The 27,465-nt window shown below is 35.6% G+C and overlaps 1 protein-coding gene across 1 annotated transcript in view; it reads left to right on the top strand.

Moving 5' to 3' along the window:
• Positions 1–27,465, top strand: part of ST18 (ST18 C2H2C-type zinc finger transcription factor) — a 95,542-nt gene that overhangs the window by 21,134 nt on the left and 46,943 nt on the right. The window contains exons 2-4 of the mRNA XM_036378952.2: positions 5,877–5,931; positions 7,895–7,925; positions 23,488–23,678. Of these exons, the coding sequence (XP_036234845.1) occupies positions 5,877–5,931; positions 7,895–7,925; positions 23,488–23,678 (277 nt within the window). The remainder of the gene's footprint in view (positions 1–5,876; positions 5,932–7,894; positions 7,926–23,487; positions 23,679–27,465) is intronic.

The following is a 27,465-nucleotide window of genomic DNA, read 5'->3' as shown; positions in this document are numbered from 1 at the left end:
AAATACTTGGCACATGTCGGTTACCTAAGGGAATAATAGAACTATTTGCTGTAGTCGTTTGGCAAAAGGACATAAACATATGGCTTTGGTTTATATTCAGCATGGCCAGTTGTGCAAAGTTGCATGGATGAAGTATACAACAGCAGTGACAACTCAGAAATCAGAAGTGAAAATCAAAATAAATCATCCTCATTACAAAGCTGGTCAAGCTTGCCTCTGATCTAAGGCTTATTTTATCTCTGCATTTTTCAAGTAGTGAATTCAATATAAAAAATCTACTTCTCACAAACGAGTACACCATTCAATCACAGTAAAAAGTGCCAAATTGTTGATGATTTATATGTGTTATAAACATGCTCTAAAGTTTGCATTTAGTAAATGTACTTATTTTAATTCCCAAGAAATTCATTGAGCTGAACCAATTATTTCCATGTCATTCAACTTTTTCCTAGAGAAATCAGGCACATCTTTGAGCAAGCTAAAGCAAAATTTTCAAAAATAAAGATGTGATGACTCCTTGGTTAAGAATAGTCAAAATCACTAAAAAGGGCATAATTTTAGTGATAGTCTTTAGGAGTATATTTCTAAATATTTTTTGTTTCTTGTCATCAACATATTATTAAAAAAAAAAAAAAGAAAGGAAAAAAAAAGAAGAGCAAGAAACTTTAACCGCATTGCAAGCAATGTTCCTAAAAAAAATTGTATTTGGATTCTGGATTATTTTTACGGCCAGCAATGAAAATACATAACTTTTTCTAGAAGCTGTTATATGTGTTCTCTTCATTTCTTTCTCTCACTATACTTCTCACTGTCAGTGTAAGATTAGAAATTCATATTAAAAATGTTATCATAGACTAAGAGAAAGATTTAGTCAGCACACATATAGACATTCAGAGAAATAGTGATCTGCTCCTCTGGGTGGGCTATAGGAAATCTTGCCTTCAGATTATTAAAATTTTTTTTCTCTATGACTTTATTCTCTTTTTTTGTGGTAAAATCTTACATGAGTTAGTGAAAAGAAATATCGAAATATAAGTATCAAAACCACTGAAAATCTTGCTCTGCGGGTTTTACTGTAGGGAGAATTATTTACTGTAGAGAGAAGTACATAGAGTGCCCTGTCACCTTGGGACACAGTATAGCACAGTCCTGTTCATTGTCCTTAGCAGAATCTGACTTCATCTTTTAAGTCTGTGACTTGTGTTGGAGATTTAAGAATGGATTTGTGTGCTTTAAAAATCAGCGAGTTTTTTTCTTCTGACTGAGTTCGCCAAGCTTGTGACAGACATAGCTGTTATCTCAATACTAACTTCGGTAATTCACAAATTAAAAAAAGTAGAGAAAATGATTCTTTTTCCTGACCTCCTTTACCAAAATCAGGTACAGTTTGTCCCAGTGAAATGATTCCCTGAATTTAATTTTAAAAATCAGGTATAACTTTCAGTCAGAAACTCACAGTGCAATGATAAATCTTATACTCTTTATCTCTAGATGAACTGGTGATTTTTATTCCTCTAGCTAGTTTTGCAAAAGGAAACAGACTGACACTCCAGCAGTGTGAAACCCACTCCAGGAAAGCCATGTTTGTGTGAAGATTACAATGGAAATTAAAAACCGCATAGCTCTTACATGAGCTCTTTCCAGGAGATGCATTTCACTTTTACCTATGTCAGCAGCACTGGCTTCCCTAAGCCATAGTTTATTTCACAGTAATGTGGTGTAAAACTATCCTACCCAGATAGTAGTGTCAATTCAGTTTCTGAAATTCAAAATAAAAAATATGCAAGTAAACTGAAATAGTTGCTATTATTATTGTTGTCGTTATTATAATTTATTGCACATGCCCTATTTTCAGCTGTTAGTCATATTCTTGGATCCTATTATAAAATCACTACATGCACATGTGCACAGACAGACTCCAGGCACACAAAAAGCCAAACTCAGAGCCAAATCCTGATTCTCTCACTCGGGGAAGTATTTCCAGGTGCTGCTCTTGAGTCTGTTAACTGCAGTGAGATGTAAAAACAAAAGAAGTACCATTTGGTTCCTGCAGCCAGGAACTCTGAAATAGTTTGCTCAGAAAGTATGATTGCTGCTATTGGACAAGTAAATTAATCTGGAGAAACATGAATATCCTGTAGCAGTTAAAAAGTAAATTTTTACATTTTCAGCCAAGCAGAATTTGGGGTATTGTCAGTGACTCCAGTCAGTTTTCTGTGATCTAGTTGTTGACTTACACTCTCAATCAATATTGAAGGAAAAGTGGAAGAAAGACCAGAATGAAATTCACAAAGTCAGGCAGAGGGCATTCATAAACCTCAGGGGATTTATTGGAACATGTGTTCAGAAAATAATTCAACATCAATATCTTCAGTAAATTTTGAGATCACAGAAATGGAATATAACTGAAGCAGAGAGTATTTATTTCTTAGCCTACTTGCTTAATGATTTGGGACTGCAGAGCTGCTACACCTCTGTCCTTGTGTTTCTGACTGTGTATTTCCCACTAATTCCTTCAGAGTCCATTAGCTAGCTTCAACTAATTTTGAAAAGAGAATGTTTAGATGAGTTTAAAATCCATCAAATCAAAGAATCTAGCTATAAAAGATTAAGTGGACTTAGTTCCACTATTCACTGGCCATTATTTTTATAAAGCTTGTCCTTAAAAATTATGGGACTATAACCCCCAATAAAATTTTCCTGGCAAACATTTCATTATCCCCATGGTCCTGATGGCTAAAAAAAATTAACAGTGAGATATTGTGTGAGGATTTTGTGCAGACATGACCATTCTATTTACCCCTTATGGATTCCTGACTCAAGACAACACATGTAGTGTGAGGGAGGGTGACCGTCCCCCTGCTTTGACAGCATGAAGCACCTTCCAGAATCCATCCAACCTTTACAGTCACAACAGTAATGATACATGTCTCAAATTAACACCTTCATAACAAGTACCTCTAACAATGTTGGCTAGAATTTCTCAGAATTCAATCCTTTTGTTGTTCCATGGGTGATTTGAAAGTTTGAATGCTTCTTGCTGACCATCCTTTGATGTGATTTCATGTAAAATTATCACTACACAGATGAAAAACAGAAGTGAGACACTTCGTTCACTTTGTATCAGTATCAGGCCGTCTCTAAAAGAACTGTCAAACTCCAAAGATAAGACATTTAAATTTTGAGCAAGAGAAGGGTTTTTATTTTGCTGACACAGTTTAGAGATTTCAGTTTCATGCAGTTACTTTTGTAATTCAAGTTAATGCATAGGACTATTTTGTAAGTTAAGGTGTCTTTTGTGCAATCCAGACATGATGATTATTTTGATATGTATATGCACCAGGCTAAACTGTCTTATAAATTATAGGTTTGAGTTGATATAAAGATATCTCATAGTGTGAAACTTTTACAAGGAAAGAAAATCAATTGAAAAATCACCTGCATTGATTTTATCATTGGTTTTCACTCTTTGTGCAGTTTTTAAATATTCATCACAATGCAACCTGCTGTTTAGACCAAAGTAACTGCTGTTCAGTAGAAGCATTGGGCGCTTTTTGTTTCATAATTAAAAGAGCAGCACTGTGATTGGTGTGGTATTTATTATGAAATGATGACAAAGGAGTACCAGTGGTTTTAATAGTTTTAGCTTACAGGAGCTGTTGTTAATTTTGTCTGTAGAGTTGCAGGTGAAATAATGCACAGTGGATAAATAGTCTATATTGGTTTAACTGAACATAATATATAGTGTGTTCTGGAGTTGTTTGTCTCAATAGACTATAGTAATCAAAAGTAATGAACCTATTATGTGCAGGACCTTGGAGAGCATAGAATGGCAGTAAAAGTGTGGCACATAAAAGGTTTATTAAAGGAAATTAAAGTCCATCATTGCCACACCTGCTCCCCTATTATAAGTCTATGGCAGGTCAGTGCCTTCAATCACAACTCAGCATCAGAGAACAGAGCCATGTTTCCCATTACCATTGCAGTCACATTGCAAAAACTCGTTCTCCAGCTTTTAAGGATAGTAACAAGTAAAGGCTGCCATCAGCCCCACTACATAAACAGAAGCTCCTCATGTTTTTCCCTGCTAACAATCAATATCAGATGTAAATTTAAACAGAGAAAAGGTATAATTTTCTGGCTTTGATGTGCATTTCCATCAGTTTATATTTTCATTTCAGACATCACTAACCTGTGTTCTAGAATTAAACTTCTTCAAGTCCATGAATACCCTTTTCAAATGTTTGTGTTCTCTCTTTCAAACTGGTAATTTGATTCCAATATCTGCTTATAATGTTCAAACATATATAAAAACAAATAAACCCCAGGAAATTAGAGAAATGCTTTTTATCCCTAGAAAGGCTGACTTTACTCTTTATTTCTCTGGTCAATTTTGTAATATTCTGCAATGTTCTTTCAGATAAGACCTTCGAACCATCTCAGTAATCTGAGTCATATTGAGCTAAAAATAAAGCATACTCAGATCTTCAGACTCTATAAATAGAAAAAGGCACAAACAGGACTTCTTGCATCATTCCTCAGTCCAGTGCAGTTCAGCAGATCCTCAGAAAGAAAAAGTGAAATAATTGACAGGATCCTCTGTTGACATCAGTATTTATCTTGTGACATTTTTCAGGGAGAGATGCCTGGCAACTTCTGGTCTCCATATCTACCTATCGCCCAACACAGTTTCATAAATCAGACACTGGTGTCTGCAAACTGATCTGCAGAAGCTCATGGGAATTGCTTTGTCTACAATGTATTTATCATCACCATTTTACAAACAGGGAAACTGAGATTCAAGTAAAGACAGATAGCAAGCTTCCTTCAGAGACTGAAGAAAAATTCCATAGTCCCCAAAATTTTGCTTAGAAAAAAATTCCTGGTGATAGAGTCTTTCTTATGTATAAAGTGTTACTTTTAGAAAGGAGTTTGCCTCCCTGGACATGGTCAAAATTGCACTGTTGTACAATCTGCTATATGTCACTGCAGTTCTCCACACCACAACATGAAATCTTAATCCCTTTGAATTTCAGGGGTTTGCAATAAAATCCCTGGATTGAAAGCCTACCCCTATAATTATGTGTCTGGGCCACATCCAAGACCAGAAGGTGCATATTTCCAATTTGGGTTCAGATGTAGCCAAAAGTGTAGTGAGAACAGCTGATCTTGAAAGAATTCTCTTATTGCAGTTAGAAAACTTATGACATCAGCTGACTTTTGGGGGGTTCTGGGGTTTTTAATTGTTTGGGTTTGGTTTTATTTAATATAAAATACAAATGTGGACACTACATCCTCCCAAAAAATCTATAAATCCATAACTCGCTGTCTCTTCCAAGCAGTTGATTAAGTGTTGAAGAATTTCAAAGCTGTACATCTATAGTTATGCATTGCCAAGCAAGAAGGTTTCATGCCTTAAGGACGAAGTTGTAAGAAATGCAGGTTCCAAAATATCTATGGAGCTATGCCTCAGTTACAATAAAAATGCAGAGTTCCTGTAGTCATGGCAGCTTTCTGGGACCTTTTGTTTCAGGAGGTGGATGCAGAAAGCAGCATTCATGCAGCATTACTCTTTCTAACTTTATGCCTTCAGCTAACACCTGTAGACCTCATAATTAAACCTTACAGAGTCACTCATAACTATCACTTTATTAAACAAATCTGCATCATTAAAGGTATCTCATAGGTATTTACTAGATATTCACAGATGGCTTTTTATCTCTTTGACAAGATTAATAAGGCATGATTATTCTTTTTTTTTCCTATTACTGTCTGGCCTTTGGAAATGTGAAAAAAAAAGTATTGGAGTGTTGTTTTTTTGTTTTTTTTCTCAATGGCAAAAGGTATGAATTAAAGACCTTGTGTTAATATTGCAGATGGATGCAGATGGGGAAAATAAAAAGCTGCGCACACGCTCCAAAGGAACCAAGGGTGAGTTAGAAAGCACACTCCACGACCCTGTGCCCAGAACACCATGAAATATCATAGTTCCTGTGCACAGTCCTTAATGTGCACTGAGAGACTCTGGAGCTTCCTTACGGCTGCTTTTTTTAATCAGGACAGGACACAGACTGCTGGCATTAAGAGGCGCAATGTTATAAGCTATGGTATAAAGAAAAGCCAAAAAAATCTACTGATGCTATTTTCTTGGAGTTATTTTTCAAAGACAATAAAGGCTACACTTTTTATTATGCAAAACAAACAAAACCACCACCACCACCACCAACCAAAAAAACCCAAAAACAAAAAAAAAACCCCACAAAACGAAAAAACTCCAAAATTATTTTCCACAGTGAGTTGAGTTGACAACGTTGAATGGATACTTAAAAAAATTGTATATCAAAACTTTGTCTCAGCCACCTGAATATTTTTTCTGTCTATTGCCATTAATTATCTATAAAATAGTTGTGTAAATGGTGCAGAGGTAAATTTTCTTTAATCAAAAGCTGCAGGTGTATGTGGCAGAAGAGAATCTTGTGGGGTTTTTTGAAGCATTGGTGCTCATGTTTCATTTGCAAAGTTATGGCATAGTTGTATTTCCCAGATATTACTCTCTTTTTGTAAGGAACAGATGGAAATGCAGTACAGAGAGATAAACAGGCCCTTAATGATCTCAACATCTGGAAAAACATGACTGACTAGCAGTACAGCCCTTCCAGGAAAACAACTTTTTATTTTAATTCATAAAAGTTTTTGTGACTCTTGATAAAGTGAAAAATGGATATACTTACAAATAAATGTCAAAGTTTTTCCTACCCTGTGAACATTTTTGCTTATGACTATTTTCAGAGGCACAAAGCACCCATCCTTCACTCTAATTTTAATGAGAATTGTTGATTCTAAAGATTGTGCAAAACAGACTACTTCTATTTGTTGTCACAAGTCACTAATTTGAATTGCTAATATTGTGTCTTTAGGTTCAAGTTATGGTTAGAATGCAAGATTAGAGTGGTTTGGCATTACTTCTCTATTTTCAAATGATCAAAGGGGCAAAAAGTGCTAAACTTCACTCAGGGAAAGACGGAGGAAAAGCATTGAAGCACTACAGACTGACTGCAGATAAGGGGATAAATACAGACAAACCCTTCTAAAAAACATTATCATTGTCATATCAAAACTTTGATACAACCCTCACTGGTGATCAGTGAAATTAATATAAAATACATGTATATTTCAAAAGTACCAAACAGAGAACCTGGAAAGTCTCTGATTAGGGAAGTTATTCACACCCCAGCATTAAGGCATGTCTTCTCTGTTGGTCAGGACTGTGAGTTAATAGAGTTTGGCTGGCAGAGCAAACTTCAGTTGTAGTTAATTAACAGGGGTTTCATACCTTTTGACTCAAAAGGCTAATAACACAATTTTAAAACTTATGGGATTTTTTTTCTCCAAGTTTTTACACATGTGCATACACTCTTATAGCAACTAATATATCAAGAGCATTTTCCCCAGAAGTGGAAACAACAAAAGTTGCCTCTGCACTATGAGTAATCCTTACAGACACCTGTTGGCCTTGTCAATATGCTGTATACTCCTGTGAGGGCAGGAATTTGTAAACACCGGCCCTTGCAATTCCCAAACTGATTTTAAATTCTGAAAATTGGAGATTTTGCAATCTATTTTCAGGAAAAACAAGGGTCTTTTATTTTCATTGTTTTCCTTATTGTTCCACTGAACATCATACTCCAGGTTTCATGCATCCTAAAATAACTGTGACAATTACACCTTCATTCAGCATTTGTCACTAGTAGCTACAATCCTGTGGTTAGCATGAAATAACCACCTGTGTTTTGATAGCCACTCCTCTGTCATTACAGATAGGCAGGTGCAAGGCTGCAGAAAGCACAAGTCTGGAAGTGTAAACTAATTAATTCTTTCCTGCTTTTATTAACAGTTCAAGTGGACTCCATAGCTCAAGAGCTCAGGTAAGAACTTGCATCGTTTATTTTTTCAGTTTTATTTTCTAATCATATTGACAATTTTAGACCACTGCTACTGCTATAAAATAAAGAATCAAGCAAATGCATTTTGTAAAGCTTTAGAATAGATCTAAAAAAGAATAATTTATGCAAGTTCACTTTTTAGATATACAAAAAACTAAAGCAAAATGTTAGCAATAATTATGCAAGCATAATCAAACGTAATGTGAAGTGGGCAGGATTCTGGTATGTTGTCTTTATTTTCAGCCGGTGTCAGGGCACACAACAAAATAATTTCTGGTGAATCTTCAGCTCTTCAGTCTTCTTTTTCCTGTCATATGTGTTATAGCATTTCAATATCTGAACATTCCAAGAGATATTAATATATTTTATTAGATGGCTTTTATAAAACTGATCTGTATACTCCTGTAAATTCTAAATGCACTAATGGTTCATTCTTCCTTGAGATTTGTTGAGGTTTCATAATTTATGGAAGCAGCAGGGAGGATTTCTCAAGCTTGCACAAAGAATTTCAACCCACTCAAAACCTCAAACTACACAAGGATATTTCAGACTGCAAATATCTCGTAAAATTTCAACATAACTACTTTAATTCACCTGTGCACGCACCAAATCCTAATAACTGATCCAAAAGCTTAGATTAAACTCTGGAAAGACTGGCAGATTATTCTGTACCAATTCTTCAAGAAAGAAAATATTTAGAGGTACCTACAAATTCCTAGAGTTATTAATCAGAATTACAATTCACTACAGCTTCAGTGTAAATACTGAAAAAAAAAAATCTTTGGAGTTTTTTTGTAAATTAACTTGTATTCCCTACACTCACTTTTCATCACGTTACTGAGCTGCTTGCTTAATCACAGCAGGCATCCAAAATATGTGCTTGTGGGTTCATCCATCTTGGGAACAGAAACATCATTGTGTGATTTATTTGATCAACCAAAAATGCCCAATCTCTAAAAATAGGACATGAAATATTTACAGGAAGTTATTTGCAGTGAAGACATACAATATTTAAGGTTTTGTTTTATAATAAAACTGAGGAAATTATAAGCTTCTTATAGCAACTCCATGAACAGAAGTGTAGGCTAACTTTTTGGATAAATTATTCATGGTGAGTCACTCATTCAGCTCTGCTGTGAATCTCATTTTTTTGTATGGCTTCAGTTTCCTGAGATTTAGTGCTTCTCCTTTTTTCCTCTGTGCATCGCTAATTTATGCACCAGAAGGATGCATTAATCCGAAGAGGCAGCCATCCAAAAAAAGGGATGGTCCATGTGTTCCTAAGAGAAAAATGTTTGAAAAATAGAGGATGTGCAAGTTTCTGCAACATCAGGGAAGCTGTGATTTTTGTATTATCGATTGCTATAGTTTTCCCAAGCAACTTTATTTTACCCTGTGAAACACATGCTGTTTTAGGAACTACTGTGCAGCAGATCGCTCTGTCAGAGATGTGGACCTCCTCCATAAGGAAACAGGCATCGGTTTAAAACAGTGAGCTAAACAGCACAGAAAAGCATTATCCAGCCCTTAACTTGGCATTTATAATTTCTGCTGTACCAAATTGCATGTTGGGTATCTCCACAGTCAAGTGACTGGCACACAAGTCAGGTGATCAACTTTTATGGATCTACTTGTCCATGAAAAAGTAGAGGGAGAGAGGCAGGGACTGCTCTTTGGAAATGCAGCCATTGGACTGCATCCCTGTTAGTCATACCCATATTATTGTGGGAAAACTATTGAACATTCCTCAAGAATTAAAGACTGAAATAGTCTGTTGTGTTCCCTGGATACAGATATTGGAACCACTGTCTTTTCTGAACAAGGTTCTAAATGCTGTGTTGGCTGAGAAATTTAAATCCATGATTAATTAATTTCCCCTTTTCCCCTGGCTTATCCTATCTGACAAAGCACTTTTGCACTCCTTATTGAGTTTCTGTTACGAAGTGCCTTGGGATACTTCTACATGAAAGACACTACATAAGCTTACATGCTCATTTTGTATTATTATTAATTTCATAACATTGATTGGTTCTAGAGCATTTGTTAGCCTTTTCTTATTCTGTAACTTGTGTTTCACAAAAGTAGAGAATAAAATAAATGAAAAGCAAAACAAAGAGTTTCAACCACCAATTAGATTCAATAAAGCATGAAAATTTCTCTCTTCTACATTTCAGGCATTGAAATCTTTCTTCATGGAATTCAATGCCAAAAAAATCTCTTAATTTCAGAAAAGCCAAGATTTCATCAAGAAAACTTGCTATTGTTGTTATCATCCATCTTCTCCTGATAAATAGGACCACCTTTCTGCATAAGAATGTATATATTTAGAAAGATATTATCTTAAGAGACAAGCTGGGGTTTGGAATTTTTTTTTCTTAGTAAAATAACTAAAAATTCTCTTGCACTGCACCGAATTTTCAGAGAACAGACTTTTCTTCCAGGTATACACAATGATTTATGTATCAAACTTACATTTATTTCATATAACTATTGCCCTAAAGAATCCCAACTTTCAGTAAAATAGAAAGAATTTTCTTTACACATGAACACTATTAATATTTCTGTGTTGTTAGTTCAAATTTATTAGGGTTATTTTAACAGTATCTACTCTATGTGTTGTAGTGTTGAAGCATAGTATGCTAAACTTAGTAAGTCTTTCAAAACAGATCTCACTCCTTGAAGTCTTGATCATTTATATGTTAACAACATGATTTGATTTTCAATTTAGGAATGTACTGCTGTGGTGTTTCCACTGGTAGCTAAGCTACCTTAAAAAAAGATGAATCTTTTTATCACAAGCTAATCATAGCAAACAACAATGTGTGGTAGAAGTGAGCATTGAAGCTGGGAGATCTCTGTTCCATACATTCAAGTTTGAATCTGACACATTTTGGGCATAGAAGCTCTGTTATATCCATCTTCTGTGAGAAGCAGAATGAAGAGGTCTTCTCTTAGACAATTTTGTCATGGACCACTGAAAGGACCAGGACCTTCAGCTGTGTTCAGGATTAGAATGGAAACCAAAGTAAAGTGAGGAATATTGGAGTGATGTATTCTCATTACTGTGTTTTATTTAACAGATGGGATACAGTACAATGAACCATCTGTAGGTTATGGAGTGGCATCTGGGTCAGACCAAGGAAGAGCAAATTGGATTGATCCAAGCACAGAATTGCAAAAGAATAGATCAGTTTGGCTAAATCCATATCTCAATAAAAAGGGTACCTTTTCTGAGTTGGATACAGGTGAAACCAAGTGGTTTGGGCTTCTGTCACTGATGATTAATGTAGAGTCCACAAGGTGCTTCAAAGAATGGAGAACAGCATTGCTGTTTGGTGGGAATAGTTACACTTCCCCTTACTTTCTGCGCTGTTGCATCGCTTCTTCAAAAGTAAGGAAAATTACATTTTTTATCTGGAACTCTTGTTCCAGGGGTTGTGAGACACTTTAGATATTCAGAGAAGTTGAACTGTTCATTGTGAATGTACGGAGTTATGAATATTTTGAATATTTTAGCAGAGAGAGGACTAACAGAGCAGAGCTATCTGGATATCTCCTTGTTAAAAGTAGGAACTGGACAATTCACCCTTTTGTAGCCACCTATTGATTAGGAAGGTGAGTAACCAGCAAAGCAACCCTGCCAGCAATGGAACTGAAGTATCTCAGAAAGTCTGTGTTTCTAAAATATATTCCTTAACCTTACCTGTAATGAAGAGGTACATTAATATACTGTTGTATATTAATGTACCTCTTCATGCTAAAAAACAGCATGCTGAAAAACAACTAACTGGTAGTTTTTCCTTATTCTAAATTGCCAAGTGTTTTCCTGATTTCCTTTAAGAACTATTAAATTGAATATATTCAATTTTAACTGAGGTCTGTTTCAACCAAGTAATAGAATGAAGGTAGAGATTCTGGTAGATAGAAGAGAATTTGGCCAGTCAGGAAATGCTATGGCATGAAAGAAAAGGCCTGTTCATGCCTAGCTGCATTTAGAAAGGACTGATTTTCAAGTCTTTTTCTGAACTTCATAAAGTAAGAAGATTTTTTAAAGTATTTGTGTGAAAAAAAAGCAGTAGTCTGGCAGGTGACTGGAGAAAGAGGTGAAAGTGATACTCAGATGATGGAAGAAATGAGCACATGAAGAAAAATCACATAAAAAGGCTCCAAGGTGTTCCTTAGTAAGAATTGAGATTATGGTTGATTTGTGTAGCTATCACCTTCACAGTGGTGTTATCCCACAGCACTGCTTAGAAATGAGACAGAGACTGAGAAATCTGTTTGTTCCTAGCTGGCATCTGGAAAACCTGTCAGGTTTGTCCTTTGGGCTTGGCTTCTGCTTCCACAGGAGTTGGTCAGAGACTGATTTTCTGGAAACTGCTGTGGTAAGGCACATTTGACATAATCCTGAATAAGCACATTTGGAACAGAAACTGAGGTGGACTCTTGCATTTCCTGGTGTCTCATCTGTCTCCACTGGCAGAAAATGTGGGACCCTTGCAGTCCTTAATGTGCTTTGCTGAAACGAATTGTAAGTCTGAATTCAAACAGACTTGGTAGTAAATGTTAAATGAAGATGGTCAGTAGTTATAGCTACTGCCAGACATGTCTAAGCTTCACAGAAAGTCTTTTATTTGCAATTGAAGATTGGATGTTGACAGCATACGCTTCCAGCCCTCCTCCCCAGTGCTCCCCATGATGGTAACTGGCTGGGGCAGAGCTGTGCCACCTTGGCATTTAGGTATTTCTCCATGAGATTTTGGATTAAGCATTCCACTTGAGTCAAAGTTCTGTATCATGCTGTTTCTATTGATAACTGATCTTCAATTAAACAATGGGCATTAATCTTAAGAGTAGCTATTCCCAAGATCTGTTAACAGAATGAGTTAGAGTATCTCCTGCTTGCTCTTCAGCTTGGAAAAGGAACTTCCTCCCTGCCCTAGCCATTGTAGAAATTGAAATGGTTATGGGGTGCTGAAAATATTAACCTCTGTCTCTTACTCCATGATTTCTGGTACAAGCAAATCTGTCATGTTATTATGAATCATGCTTTCTTAAATTCCCATTAAATCTTGTTCATTTACTATTCTTTATGACAACATTGTTAGGTTCCTTAGGAACTTTATCTGATGTGCTAGACCTTACTCTCCTCAAAGAATCTGTTGAAATCTATGTTTTACACTAAACAAAAATGGTTTTGTAGTTGATGTTTGATAAAAAACATTGAACAGTCAAACATAAACACTGAAAAATCACTATGTGGTGCCATTTTCTGCAAGGCACAGGTAAGTATATTGTCACAGTACATTGTCACAGTCATAGTAGTGACAAAAAATAGTGTTGGAACTCACCTATCCTTATTATATCTTGTATGTCAATATAGTCATCATAACTAAAAAAAATCAAGCATTAATGAAAATTGTAATGGCAATCATGTTTATAGTCCATCATGTCCATAGTTCCTCCCTTGTTTCCTCCTTCACCTCCCAGTTGCCCTCTAACTAGCCATCAAACTGTGAAATCTACAGAGCTGTCATCCCTCCTCTCCCTTCACTCTGCCTCTCCATCTTGTTTCTTTTCCTTCTTTCCTTTTCCTAGAGTTTGAATGAGTTGATGGACCTCAGGCTTTTTGACTTTTTTACAGCACCAGGTGCTTTTATAGCTCAGAATCAAGTTATTCTTTCAGTACTGTTAAACCGGTAACCAAGACAAAAGTTAACAGAAAAAAAAAACAACAACAAAAAACAAACAAACAAACAAAAAAAAAACAGAAAAAAAGTCAAAATTCAAACATCTCCAAGTTTTTTTCTTTCAATATTCACGTGACTGGCTTAAGGCTTACATAAAATGTTTGCAACTTGTGTATAGAGAGGACCAGATAATTTTTTTTCACTCTTATTAAAATGTCACTTTGAATGTAAAGTAATAAGGTAATAAGAACCACCATACTTTTTCAGTAAATGGTAACATGGTTCTGGGTGACCACAAGTAATGACTTTTAAGATTTTGCAGGTAACCTTGGGGTTTACATTTCTTTGACTCAAATAATCAGTGAACTGTTTTGAATAACCACTAAGATGGTTGAAATAAGAACTGTATCTCATAATTCTTTTGAGACAACTGTGGTTGGAGCTGTTAATTATGCTTAATAATTTGCTTAATTCCTATGCATGTTCAGACCTTTTGATCGGTGTAATGTGATCTCTACCTTTTCTTCCTGGATTTATTTAGAACTTTTAGAGACAGCATTTCATGTTCAGATTTCTATTTTAGCTTGCTTTGGTTGATACTTTATGTGCATTTGCTTTATAGGTGACTTTTATAGCTCTGTTTAACAACAACTGCATTAGATATATTTCTAGCATATTATAGGCCTCTTTTGATGTCTACTATGTTATTTCTAGCCAAAATTCACAATCTCAGTGTCTCTTTTCTCTTTGCTATTATATTGATTAGTGGTTTTACATTTTTTTACTTAAAGCCTCCATTTAACATTAAAAAGAGTAATTATAATTTAGTTCCAATTGATGTTTTTCTGTAAGAAGTTTTTTGTGATATATGTCAAATCCACATCATTTTATTGTGGCTGCTAGATTGAGATAGTTATTTTCAGGTTTTTCTACCTGAGAGCTAGTTGTATCTTAGAATACTCCCTGCCTTGGAGTAAATTTTTAATGCTATTTAATATATTACACGAGTCCTTGTCTTCCCCATCACAACTTCTGTGCTTATCAGCACATAGTAAATGTTATCCTCCCAAACCTACACAGAAATTTAGGGTTGCATATGCCTTCATGCCTTCTGCTGCCTGACAGAATGCATCAGAACATTACAGCCCCAAATGTTCGTTTCCTCTTATGGCAGATCTTTTCTCTGTAGATGACCACAAGCTACACAGAGATGGAAATGCCAACCCATAGCTTCTGCCTCATATATATCAATCATGAGTTAAATATTATGGCTAGCTGAATTGCTGCCTCTGACTGATGTCAAGGGTTGATTCAGCCAAGCAAAAGTGGGCAGAAACAGACTGTGTATAGCCTGGAGATAGCAAGGAAAGGGAAAGAATGCAGCCATGGGACCTCCTGCTACAAAAAAGGGGAGGTCCTGGCTGCTGACAATGAGTTGCTTACAGTCCCATTCTCTGTTGGCAAAAAAAAAAAAAATAAAACCCACCCAAAAAGCTGATCTTCTTTACTTCTTTTTTAACCAGACTGTAGTTACCAATATGCTTTTTATTTAAGCATTTACTAGTGCTTGCAGGCTGGCCACTCGTGTGCAAGGCTTTCTGGATGCAAAGGTTGTGTGGATGATCTGTAGATTTGCCTAGAAACTTAATCCATTCTAAGCCAAATTCTTGGCCTGGGTCCCATCGGAATTTATTGACCTACTGAACCTGGACAGATTGAGTGAGTAAATGAAAAAGAGGCTAGGGGGGCTGGATTTGGCCCAGATCTTGGGCATTCATTCATATTATTGAGTTTAAGAACTTCTTGAGCTCCACAAAATAATAACTAAATTTTCTCTAAACTGGCTCCTACTAAAAATAACTTACCTGTGAGAAAAGGGTCCAGCCATACAACTTGAACCATGTTGAGTTCTTGATTTATGGAATGAAGAAGTCATCCATTTCCTTGACATAGTATTTCAAATTGAGGGTTTATATGTAATAGTGTTCATAAGACCTGAATATCCTTAAGATCCTACAAGATTATTAACTAAAAACAAGAAAATCATAGAAGTTAAATCCCTGCTGTTTCCTTTCCTTTCTGGAGAATCCTGACAAAATAATAAAATAAGCTGAATAAAAAAATATTTATTTGAAAAGATAAATAAAAAAGCCATTTCATTAACATCTTGCAGCCTGGAATTTTTGTCCACAGAGGCAGGAACTTGAGGCATGGGTGAATTTCACCATAACTGCAGGTCGTTTTCCTCTGTTACTGCTGACTTACCATTGTTCCACTCTTTTTACATGTGTCTTTGCATTTGCTCAATCATTTCACAGTCCAGTTGTTCTTTTTGGTCAGGTGGCCTGTAACATTCAGTTTACTGCCTGAAACATCTCCAAGCTCAGTACATAATGACTCAACACCATTACCCATTTCTCCCCAGCCTCTTCTTATGGATCTAATAAATCCTTTTTTACCAACAAGGCTATGACAGTGCCTTTGTTTTTCTTATATGTCTTTTTAAAATAAAATACATCTTTTAATATCTTGCTCTAGCCAGCTTTCAGTTATGATACCATATTTTCTCCACATTATTATCTGTCCAGTTCTGCTCCTTTTTTTCTACTTAAACCTTCCATTTGTGTATATAGAAGACATTAAATACCCCCAAGTTACTGATCTTGTTTTTCTCTATATTAGTGTCCATAAATAACAATTTCCCTTTTATCTTTTCCCCATCTCTATCTCATGTCCATTCCTTTCATCTTGGTCCAGCCCTGGACTGAACTTTTCACAACTCTGGCATTTTAGAAAAAAGAGCATTGCATAAAACTCCCATAGTTATAGAAGGTTCTTTAACCCTGGAATGGTTGTTACAGGGCACAGGAACACCCTCTGTCCCTTTCAGAGATACAACTTGTAAGCCAAGTGTGTGAGCTACAAAGGGATTACATGAAATTTTTTGTGTGTTTTGTATGCTGTTTAAAAATAAGAATCAGTCAGATTCTCTTTAGTTACCATTGGAGTAAGTCCTTCAAGTTCTAAGCTTCATTGCAACCAATTCTCTTTGTCCAAATGAAGAGCAATTTTTTTCAACACATTTTATTGGTTTATTTTTTTACCAGTTTAATGCTTTAAAATGTTGATGGAAGAACATGGTTTTTACCTGATGAATTCTTTCACAAATGTATTTTTGAGGAGCTTCCAGCTGGAATACTTTTCCAGATTTTTCTCATCTCCTAGTCTGAATCAGTAAAATACAAGACACTTAATCATGGACTCCAAATGTTATAAATTATCTGAAATAATCATGTAGCTTGGTTAATTCTATAAAATAGAAGAAATCATTAATGCCAATAACTCTGTCTCCAGATGAGTGGTTGGGGCAAATATGTGTTTAACTTCTTGTCAGCGATAAGAACTCAGTGGTACTTTCCAGGACTAGCCTTCAAAATTTCACCTGTATTTTATTTGCATGTTTGGATATTTTTAGCAATTGTAAAAATTATTTAAAATAGCTAGAAAGAAAACTTTTGTTTTCTGATTTAACTTGGTCTTAGACTGCTAATAAGTTTTAGCCCAAGTCTTGATGGCAATTTTCTCAGCTGCCAGTCAAAGTCTCACTTCTTGAGGTTCTTCAGGTAGTCGATGTGTGGCTACCTATAACTTGCAAATCAAACAATTGTTTCTGGACATTTGCAATTTTCCATCACCTGACAGTTCAGAAATCTTACTTTTACTTAGTTTAAGTAGGTAGAATGGTGATTTCTTTTATCCCTTGCTCCATCATATTCCACTATTCAGGGATGAATTTATGGACACAAAACCTTTGTAAGCATAGTTTCATATTGTGCTGAGTAGAAAGATATTTGGAATTGGAAAATTCATTGCAGAATGGAACATCAGAACACAGTGAAGTAGAAATCCTAACATAATGAATTAACATTTTTATTAATCCATACAGCAGACAAAAGAGGAAGTACTGAAAGACAAATCCTTTTGAGACTGAGAGTTGAAGGGTACACAAATGGGTTAAAGTCATTACAGCCTTTTCTTAACTGGCATTCTCACTAGTGGAAAGCACCTTGTCAAGCACCTTTCTTAAAAAATATAAAAGGAATGGGTCAAGAAATCCTTCTTATTACACAAGTAATTTTCTTTATATGCTTTGAGCGAATTTTCTTTATTTAATCCAGCAAATATGTGGATTTTAGAGTGGGATAGAGTAAGCAGAATTACTGTTTAGGTATCATTTTTTCCAAGTGTCTATAAACCTTGTAAATTTAGTGTCCATGATCCAAAGTCATGCATTTTTCTTTCTTTCTTTTAGAAACATTCAAATATATATAATTTTTAACATATATATTTATATTTATATGTATTTATATATATATAGATATACGCACACACACACACACACACACACATATATATATTTGTGTGTGTGTGTGTGTGTGTGTGTGTGTATATAATCCATGACCAATCTATGTGTTTTAAAGTCTCTTGTATCTAGTTTTCTGAAGCTAGGATTTGATTTTGTATACAGTTAGATTTTGTGAATTCTTTCATATTCAGTAAGAAATTTCATGGCATTGAAAACACCACCCTAGGCCCCAGCTTTGGAAAAATTCTTGCAGACCCGACTGGTGCTGTGGATTTTCAGACTTTCTGTGGAGACTCTAACTTCTTGAAACTGTTAATACATCTTTCTGCCTGTTATCCTGTTTAGAGAAACTGATCTGACAACACTTTCACTCTCATTGAGCTACAAGATTTACATACACTCTTCACAAACAACGAGAGCTAATTAAGAAAGTGGAATATAAATCTGTTTTAACCTGAAGACAAACCATTGAGTCATAGTAGCACTCCCCCTTCCTTCCAACCTCTGTTGTCATCTGAAGTTACTGTAATTAGCAACACCTGTTTGGGTTTTCTATTGCAGTGAAGCGACTACCAGCACTCTTTTTTGAACTCTGACATTGCAGCTCTTTTCATGAACCTCTGTCATTGATGGCTGATGTAAATTATATCAGCAACGTAATTTGAACTGACATGCGATCATCCTAGGGTCAAATCATACTCTTTCTGTATCCAGTGCTGGTAAATTCTCCTAATCATCATCAGTTTATGAGGAACTCCAAGTTTTTCTGTGACTTTAGGTGATCAGATATTTTCACTGCTATAGCCTTGTGCTAAAGAATTATACAGAATCCAGTTAATCTGTGGTTTGGAGAACGAACTGATATAAAAGAGACTAAGATGGGGAGATGTTCAAAATTTATCTTCCTTCGATACTTCTGATTCTTAAAATTCTTAGAAGAAAGCCCAACCATGACAGACACTTGTATGTTACTGATCCATCTTTGAGTGGCAAGAGTCCCTGAATTTTCAAATACCAGCTCTTCCCTTCTGTAAGGAAAATGTAGTATTTGACTACATTGTCTTTGGGCATCTGAAAGTTTGGAAAAAAAACCTAATTAAGGTCTAAGGCATCTGGCAATATCTTTAACCACAATATGATTAAGGAGTAGTTAGACTACTTTGTGCAAATACTGGTGTGAAGTTAAATACATCAGCACATCAGAAGACGCTGTCTCCTTTAATTGTGATTCAATAGTTAGGCAAACAGTCAAGACCCAATTCATGTTATGAATCTAAAATTGTTTTCTCCACAACTAAAAAGTTCCACTAAGTTTTCTCGCACAAACTCGCATAAGGTATGGGATCCTTACATAGTAGTAGAAAATAAATATAAGCGCCTTGGTATTCAAAAGCATTTATTTTCTCTCTTGAATCTAAGAAGTGTACATGAGATGTGGTCTGTTCTGGTCTCATTATTTTACACAGCATGCATTACAGGCATTATTAAACACCAGTTTTCAGGTTGAATGTACCCCTAGTTTTACCAACTATGGCAATTCTTAGCTCTGTTTTCATGCTTTGCCAATCTGTGAATAAGAAAAAATATCCTCAGAGGTCTGGAAGTCTTGCCAGCAGATTAACTACAGCAAATCCTTCCTGGCTATAAAGTGGTTAAAGGTCAGGTTGAAGGCTTGACAAACACATCACTTAGATGAACCCATTACAAAAAACCAAAAAAACAAAAACCAACCAACCAACCAACCAAAAAAAAACCCCAAAAAAACTCCAAACAAATAAAAAATTGACAAAACAAGCAAACTACAAAAAAAACAACAAAAACAAACAACAAAAAACTAAACCAAAGTTTTAAAGAAAACTTTTATGTGTTTGGGACTGCTTAAAACGTCTCTCTTTCTTCTGAGACATTTTTTTTGTGGTGGGGATCCAATCGGCCATACTGACTGTGTCTGCAAGATGTGAACTGAAAAGAAATAAAGAGAATGACCCATTAAATTCTCCCAAAATATATTTAGCTATGAAATATCTATGAAGATTTATCTTGGTGCTTTTTTCAGTATATGCAGCCAGGTCCTTAATGTAATAGATTTTAACCTCTTGGCTCACACTATGATAATTGACACAAGACAGGTTTGGTAACTGAACCACTGATTAAAAAAAAAGATATAATAAAAACTTCACTCGTTCTAGATAATACAGACACAATTTTTTACCCATAAAATTTAAGCACAGTTAAACTGGGAAAAAAACCCCAACTATGTATTGGCTTTGGGCTCATAACAAAAAGAGCTTCTCCTATTTTATGAGCCTTGGATTACCAAATAACCTTGACAGCTGAATCAGTGTTCCATGACAACAAGCAGGCCATTGATAAATAGCAACAAAACTATTAGATGTTGAATTTAAGAGATGACTAATAGATAAGCTAAATTATAGGTTTACCACTTGACAAAGTACAGCTTGACAAATCAGTGATAACCTACATATGAGTTTATGTATGAATGCATGCAAGGAAAGTAGAGAAATAGAAACTTTTAAAGACAAAGGTGAAATTGGCATGACATGAATTTTAAAAGGCATAAATGTATTCTTTTCATAGAACTGGAATTCCTGTTTTCCATTATCAAATCCTTAGTAAATTATGGGTACTTGAAAAAGCTGCCACTTGTGATTTTTTTTCTGGTTTTATTTAAATTTTTCGTTTTAAGCACTGTAAGGTAAAAAAGGGGAGGAATTTCTGATATGTGATAGAACTTTAAACTGGTTCCTGCAAAGTAATAGATTCCAATTAAAGCTCAAAACTAGCAGTTTAAGGGACCATCAGCAAAAGCAAGAGCTGAAAATCTCTTCCCGGAGAATGGAGAGCAATTTGAATTTCCTAGGAAATAAGTGACAGCTATGTTTATCAACTTCCTTTAATAAGAATGGGGTCAGGAATGATTTTACTAAAAGTTGAATCTTCTGTATTTTGAAAAAAATACAGGACCTATAGAGAAAATCTGGATGGGTGACAGCTCATGTACAGAAAAAAGATATAATAAGGACAAGCTAGATGCATCATAGTCTTTCATAGAGGAGAAATTTTCCAACATGACCAATGTGCTCCCAGGAAGATCTTTGGGCCTCCCAGCTTTGATGCAGCAGCTTTTGATTTACTGCTGTGAACTGTGGTGGTTCTGTCAGGTGGGATGATTCTCTTTTCCAGTTGTGGTGAAAACCACACATTTTGAGTGTTATGCCAGTCCCCAATGTGGGACATGTAATATTATGTTACTAGAAAAAGACTGTACTCAGTGAGGAAGAATACAGCAATGAATTTACCATTTTGTCACATTTTCCCTTAACTTGAGGTTAGTCAAATCTTGACAATACCCAGACAAATTACAGGATTAAGGCTGAAGAAATAGATGAAGTTCTTTGACCAGTGTTGCACAGGAGGGTGTATTACACGATCCAACTGGATCTACTGTTCCAAAAAAAATCTATTAATTGTTCTGGTGTAAGAACCAGCTGCAGTTTTGTCAAAAGGGAATTAAACACTGGAAATTCATCATATCCTAAACACTTTCACAGTAGCTGCTGGAGGTTAACTTGACAAATATATGAGAGACATCAAAAACACACCTAGTGAAGGTTTTGGTTGATAAAAACAATTGTGTATGCAGAGATTTCAAACTTTTGTCATTTATTCAATTTTCCTGAAACAACATGACTGTATGAAATGCCATTCACAAATATGAACTAAGTAACTGTATTTCCTTAGAAACAAGTTATGCATATTTTTGACATTGCCTCCACCTCTGATATCTGTTATATGGGCATTATTTCCAGAGGTACACTGATACTACTGTGATTCTGACCTTTATTATGACATTCATGTTATCCTCTGTTCATAAATAGAGAAATAACACAGAAGCCATGTTTTATTCAAACTACAGCATATGCTTACTATCCCATATTCCTGGATTCTAGATGCCCATAGCATTTTAGTCTCCAGAAGATCAAGAATATCCAGTGTTTGAGATTTATATGATGAAATTTTAACATTCCCCCTAAAATGCAGATCTTTGTATTTACATTTCCTTTATGTTTGCAATGAGGGACTGCCAAAAAGGTGCTTAGTCAAAACCAGGTTTTTTTGTTTTGGTTTTTTTGGGCTTTTTTTTTAACAAAAAGCTCAAGTTAGTCATAGGCTTTCATCCAAAACAATCAGAACCTGAGCCAATTTAGTGCACATAAGATACCTTGGAAGGATGAATTTATGCTGTTGAGCCTGTAATATGTGTAACCAATAGGAGTTCTCTTCATACATGGCTTTTTCTTGCAAATCTTGCAGCTAAGTCAGTGAGCCAAATGCAAAATCCATCACCTGAGGGCATCGTGCAGATTTGTAATGCACCCTGGGGGTACCTAAGGTGGAGAAACCATTGAGTGGATTACACAGATCCATATATGCAGTTTTTTCATCTCTGACAGATATAATATGAGCAGTATTATTTGTACTACAAAAAATTTCTTAGTATACTGTGTGAGAGAGAAAAATAAAATCATGTCAAATCACTTACATGAAAAATTATTAAGAAAAGAGTGCTGAAAATTCCAGCCTCTTTAGGGAAGTGTCTTATGTTGTACCATCTACATGCTGCTGAGTTTTGTACAGTGACAAAGGTTTGGCGAAATAACTTTGGAACCAAGTGAATATTCAGATCAATATATGGATCTATTAGGAGCTGAAAAAAGTATATTAAACCTGCTAAAGATCTTCCTCTCTAAATTCCTGCCATTCCTCCTCCTGTCAGTCATCTGAAAGTTAGGCATCTGAACTGGGTAAGACCTTTCCCAGGGAACAGCTCCCCCTTTTATCACATAGAAATAGCTTCAAGTGAGACAAATAGACCTTTGCAGGAGCCTTTTTTCATTGTCTTTACAGAGAACTGAGTAGAGCTGAAACCAGGTCTTTATGGCTGAAGAAAATTGAATGAAACCAAAGCTCAGGACTAATATCGAAAGACAGAACTGTGTTGCACAACATTATCAATGTACAGTGTGTTTCTCACAGGTTTTATGCTGTTGAACTCCATGTGTGTAATTGGATGTTCATACTGATGTAAAGGTTAAGGAAGGCTCAGGGTAACTGGTAGTATAACTTTCCCTATAGCTGTTTTCCTGGATTATCATCACAGGCTATAATTTCGTTTATCCTTTCCTTACGGTTGTTGGTTTTGTCTTACTCCTCATTCCCCTTCCCCCAAAAAGATTTTGGCATCAGTGAAAAGAAGCAAGACTTGCCTGTGGCCTGGACTTTCAGTACCTGAGCTAAAATTAAATCTCTGCTAGACATAATTTGCTGAAACTGCAAGTGATTTACCATTGTGTCAATCCTTACTATTATACTTTGAATTAAACTGTAGGGTGGTGCTATTTTTAAAGAATTTGCTCCTCACTTCTCCCATTTTTTTTTCTCTGTCCCTGGCAATTGATCATTGCAGTGCCTACAAATGCTCCATGGCTAAGAAGAGAAAAGCTGAAGATCAGATATCAGGCGTTCCCGTCAACAAAAGGAAGTCCCTGTTAATGAAACCCCGCCACTACAGCCCCAGCTTGGAATGCAAAGAAGAAAATGAAGACAGGACAGAGTTACAGGAAGATATCAGTGTCCTCGAAAGCAGCTCAACTCCAGGTAGTTGCTTGAACTCAACTTGAACTTGAATTCCACAGGAAGGGAGATTAAAAACCAGTATTTTGAAACAGGATGCAAGACATGTTTGACTTCTAAGAGAGTTGGAATGGTGCCTTTCTGTCCAGGTTTAATCATCATACTTCCATTTATTTTGTACAATAACTTCTTCTGGGTCTAGTAAATGCCTTGCAGGTCACCCAGAGACCACTACTGCAGCAGGTCAGATATGGAGCAGCATCTGCTTCTCCACTACCTCTGTGAAAGAACAAGCTTAAGCCCACCACCATCCCACACACTTCTGAAGAGCAGATTTTCACTGGAATATATAGAGCTCTTAGGAGGGAAAAATAATGCTTAGCAAAACACTGTTGACTTTAACATTTAGCAAAGCAATTTCATGCATGTGACTGCTGTGTGTGTTCTGTTTAACACGATTATTAGACTCAGCACTTTTATACCTGTTATTCCAATACTGGTAAGCCAAACACATCCAACAATTTATAGCAACTTCTACAATGTGTATGCTGGAAAATATGGACAAGGATGAGGGAGCAGAAAGATATAGCCATAGTATGTTTTGATTACTATTCCTTTCTAATATTTTATATATATATATTTAAGTTTAACAAAAAGTCTGAAACCAATTTGGTTTTCACATATTTAAGAAGTCCTACGAAAATAGTTAATCAGACAAGCAAGAAGGTACCAACGGAAGAAATCAGGAAGACATTGGCAGTCACCTGCACACAGCAAATGTTAAAATAAAAGGAATGTGATCCGGCACTGGGAAATTAGTAATCATAGATAATATAGAAACCGAATGAACTTAAATGTCACTCAGTTGCTGGTTGCTATCAAAATTAAAAGAGAATTTATTTTCCACTCAGTTTCTTCTTATCAAATCTTTTTGAAGGGCAGGGTGGTAGATTATATCATCTAGGATCCCTTTACAGCAAAAGATTGGACCTAGATGGTCTTTTAAAGTCCCTTCCAGACTGGGCTGTACTATTATTTTATCCTGAACTGAGGTTAGTTATTTGTGTATTTATCCACTCTAAATTGAAATCTCTTAAAACAAAACAAGCCCCACAAATTTTATACGTACGATTACTATTAAACACACAGAAGAGGAAGAAGAATGTCTTTCACATTAAAGAGTCAAATCCTGACTCTACTAAAATCAGTGGAGGTCTTTGTAGCACTTCTATAACAGCAAAGTTTCCAGTCATCTGTCACTTGTAAATCTCCTAGGAGGAGATTTTTCCAAAAATCTTCATTCCATTGCTGTGAAAGCGTAGAAGGTAGCTCCATCTTCAAACAGAACACATTAATTAGCAAGATGATACACAATGTCTCTGTCTTTTGAGTGACATTTTTGAGAAAAAATAATCAAGGAAAAAAATCCCATACCTCTCAGTGCCTGCTCAGGCTGCAGGGAGTGTTTCCAGCTCCTAACATGAGAAGGGAATCCGTTGGAGTAAGAGTTCCTGTATGGTTCATGTCTTGGGGTTTTGTTATTCTTGTTTTGACTTTTTTTTTTAGATATTTGGATTTTAGCTAAAATTTTTTGTTGATTCAGCCTGGTTCCTGACCATCCAGAGTTGCACTCAGTAGCATCTTTTTTCTTCCCCTTTTTCTGTTCTCTGCACATCTTGGAGAATTTGATGAAATTGCTATGATGGTTGTAAAGGTAGACTGTGGCACAAACCTAAGTTATTTAACCTTTTTAGGTTAAGTTATTTAACTTTTTTAAAAAAGGGCAAGTGTTGGGCCAAATCCATTGATAATAAAGTAGGGAAACCATGTCCTTCAGTAAAAACAAAAAATCCCACTTGATTTTGAAAATATTTCTTTGATATATCAACGTAATATATTCCAACCTGCTTGTTCAGTGATAATACAACCTAGATCTTTTGCATAATTTTTACCAGCTACAAAACATATTTCAGTGAAAGCATACATTTGGTCTGGGTATATAGGTACTTGGGATTTCTTAGTGTAGTATTGCTCCCTTTATTATGAACTCAGGATTCTTTTCAGCTGATCAGTTAATGATTCAGTTCATGTATTGATGCAACTGTAAACTAAGCTGAGTTTTGATTATTTGAAAAGTAAATTTACAGCCTGTGGATGTAAAAAGCAGAGCTGGGACAGCTGAACCATTAAGACTGGTTCAACAACAAATTTTTAAAATTGCTTTAAAAATTGCTGATTATTTAAGGAACAAAATTTTTTTTTTATCATGAACTTGTTTTATTTTTCATCTTTTGCACATAAAAATAACTGAAAAAACCTTTTACTATTGAACATTTTGTCTGGTTTGTTTTCTTTTGATGGTCAGAGATTTCTTTTAAGATAGATCTTGTTCCTTTTTGAAATTACCGACTGATGGGATTCTGTTATTTTCCAAATGGCACAAGAGCAAATAATGGAAGCCCATTTGACTAAAGTTAGTTATAGAGCCAAATCACCATTCTTACTTGCTGAGATGTGAAAAGATGGCACACTTTGTTCAGAATACTGCAATGTGTGTGGTACTAGACCAGCTGCTAAAAAGTTACACGGAGGTTTACAGACACTTCTTTAAATACAACTTTATGCACACAGTGCACAAGGCCACCCTTCCCTGCATGAGTCCAATTTTCTGAAGAAGAATAAGAATTAATCAATATTTTCTTTTAACATATAACAAACAGTTGAACCAAACAATTATGTAAACTGGAAATGACCCAAAATGCTAACAGTTTGGCAGCAGTAAAGTGAAATGCATTGTGGTGCACATGTGCATTTTTGTCCCCCTTTTCCCCTCCACAATAATCTGCACTTAATAGGAATATTTTAAACTATGTAGCTAAGCAACAGAGGTAATTGTTGCTTTCTAGAGCTTTTGTTAGGCACTCTAACACAGCCCAAATATGCATAATTAGGTATAATGTCTATAAATCATTATTGTACACATGTGGGTAGTTAAGTGGATTGAGAGAATAGTTCAATGAATTGGACATATTCACTGAAAATGCTTTTTATTTGTTTTCTGTAGTTCATAATACTTTAAAATTATCATAACCCTTTACACTTTCTCTTAATAGCTCACTGTGTTATTGAGAGAAACTTCATTTGCATTTTAGGCTATGCTTAATTTATTATTTAAACCTGGAGTCCTGATTCAGGAAAGGACAGACACATCTTATGAAATAGTCTATGCTTGTTTATTCATCCTCCTTTCTAGGAAGTAAAATGTTAAATTTTTCAGTTTATGTTGAATAGATCCCAACAAAAGAATGTACCCTATAATCAGCATTATTGAAGGGGCTAGTGTTGTGACTAAATTCTTCCCTTCATCCAAAAATGCTTTTAGTTACTATGGCAATATTTACTTGATCCTGGCAAAACCAGTGTTGATTTTAGAGAGATAATTACCAGAAAGGAAGATGATGGAGATGTATTTTTGAGTGTCCTTGTCAGAGGAAATGTTTATAAAAAAATAAATGAGATACAAAAGGCATATTGTCTTCCACACTGACAACCTCTCCTACATGCAGCCTTTATTACCTGCTGGCTGCTGCTTTTCTTCTGAAGAAAGATGCTTATAAAGACAGGATGCATTTCAGTGGTGTCTTTAACAAGTCCTTTATGAGTCTGTACATAACAACCACTTCTGTTTGCCTGAGCATGACCTGATCTATCACTTAGTGTGGCAATTTCAATGGTGACCAGGAGCTTGCCCTTTATAAAGTATTGAGGATGTTTCCATCAAGGTCTTTCATGGGATCCAGGGTGGCAGGGA

The sequence above is a fragment of the Molothrus ater genome, chromosome 1, assembly GCF_012460135.2.
Source record: "Molothrus ater isolate BHLD 08-10-18 breed brown headed cowbird chromosome 1, BPBGC_Mater_1.1, whole genome shotgun sequence".
Taxonomy (NCBI): Eukaryota; Metazoa; Chordata; class Aves; order Passeriformes; family Icteridae; genus Molothrus; species Molothrus ater.
This window is presented reverse-complemented; position numbering and strand designations above follow the sequence as displayed.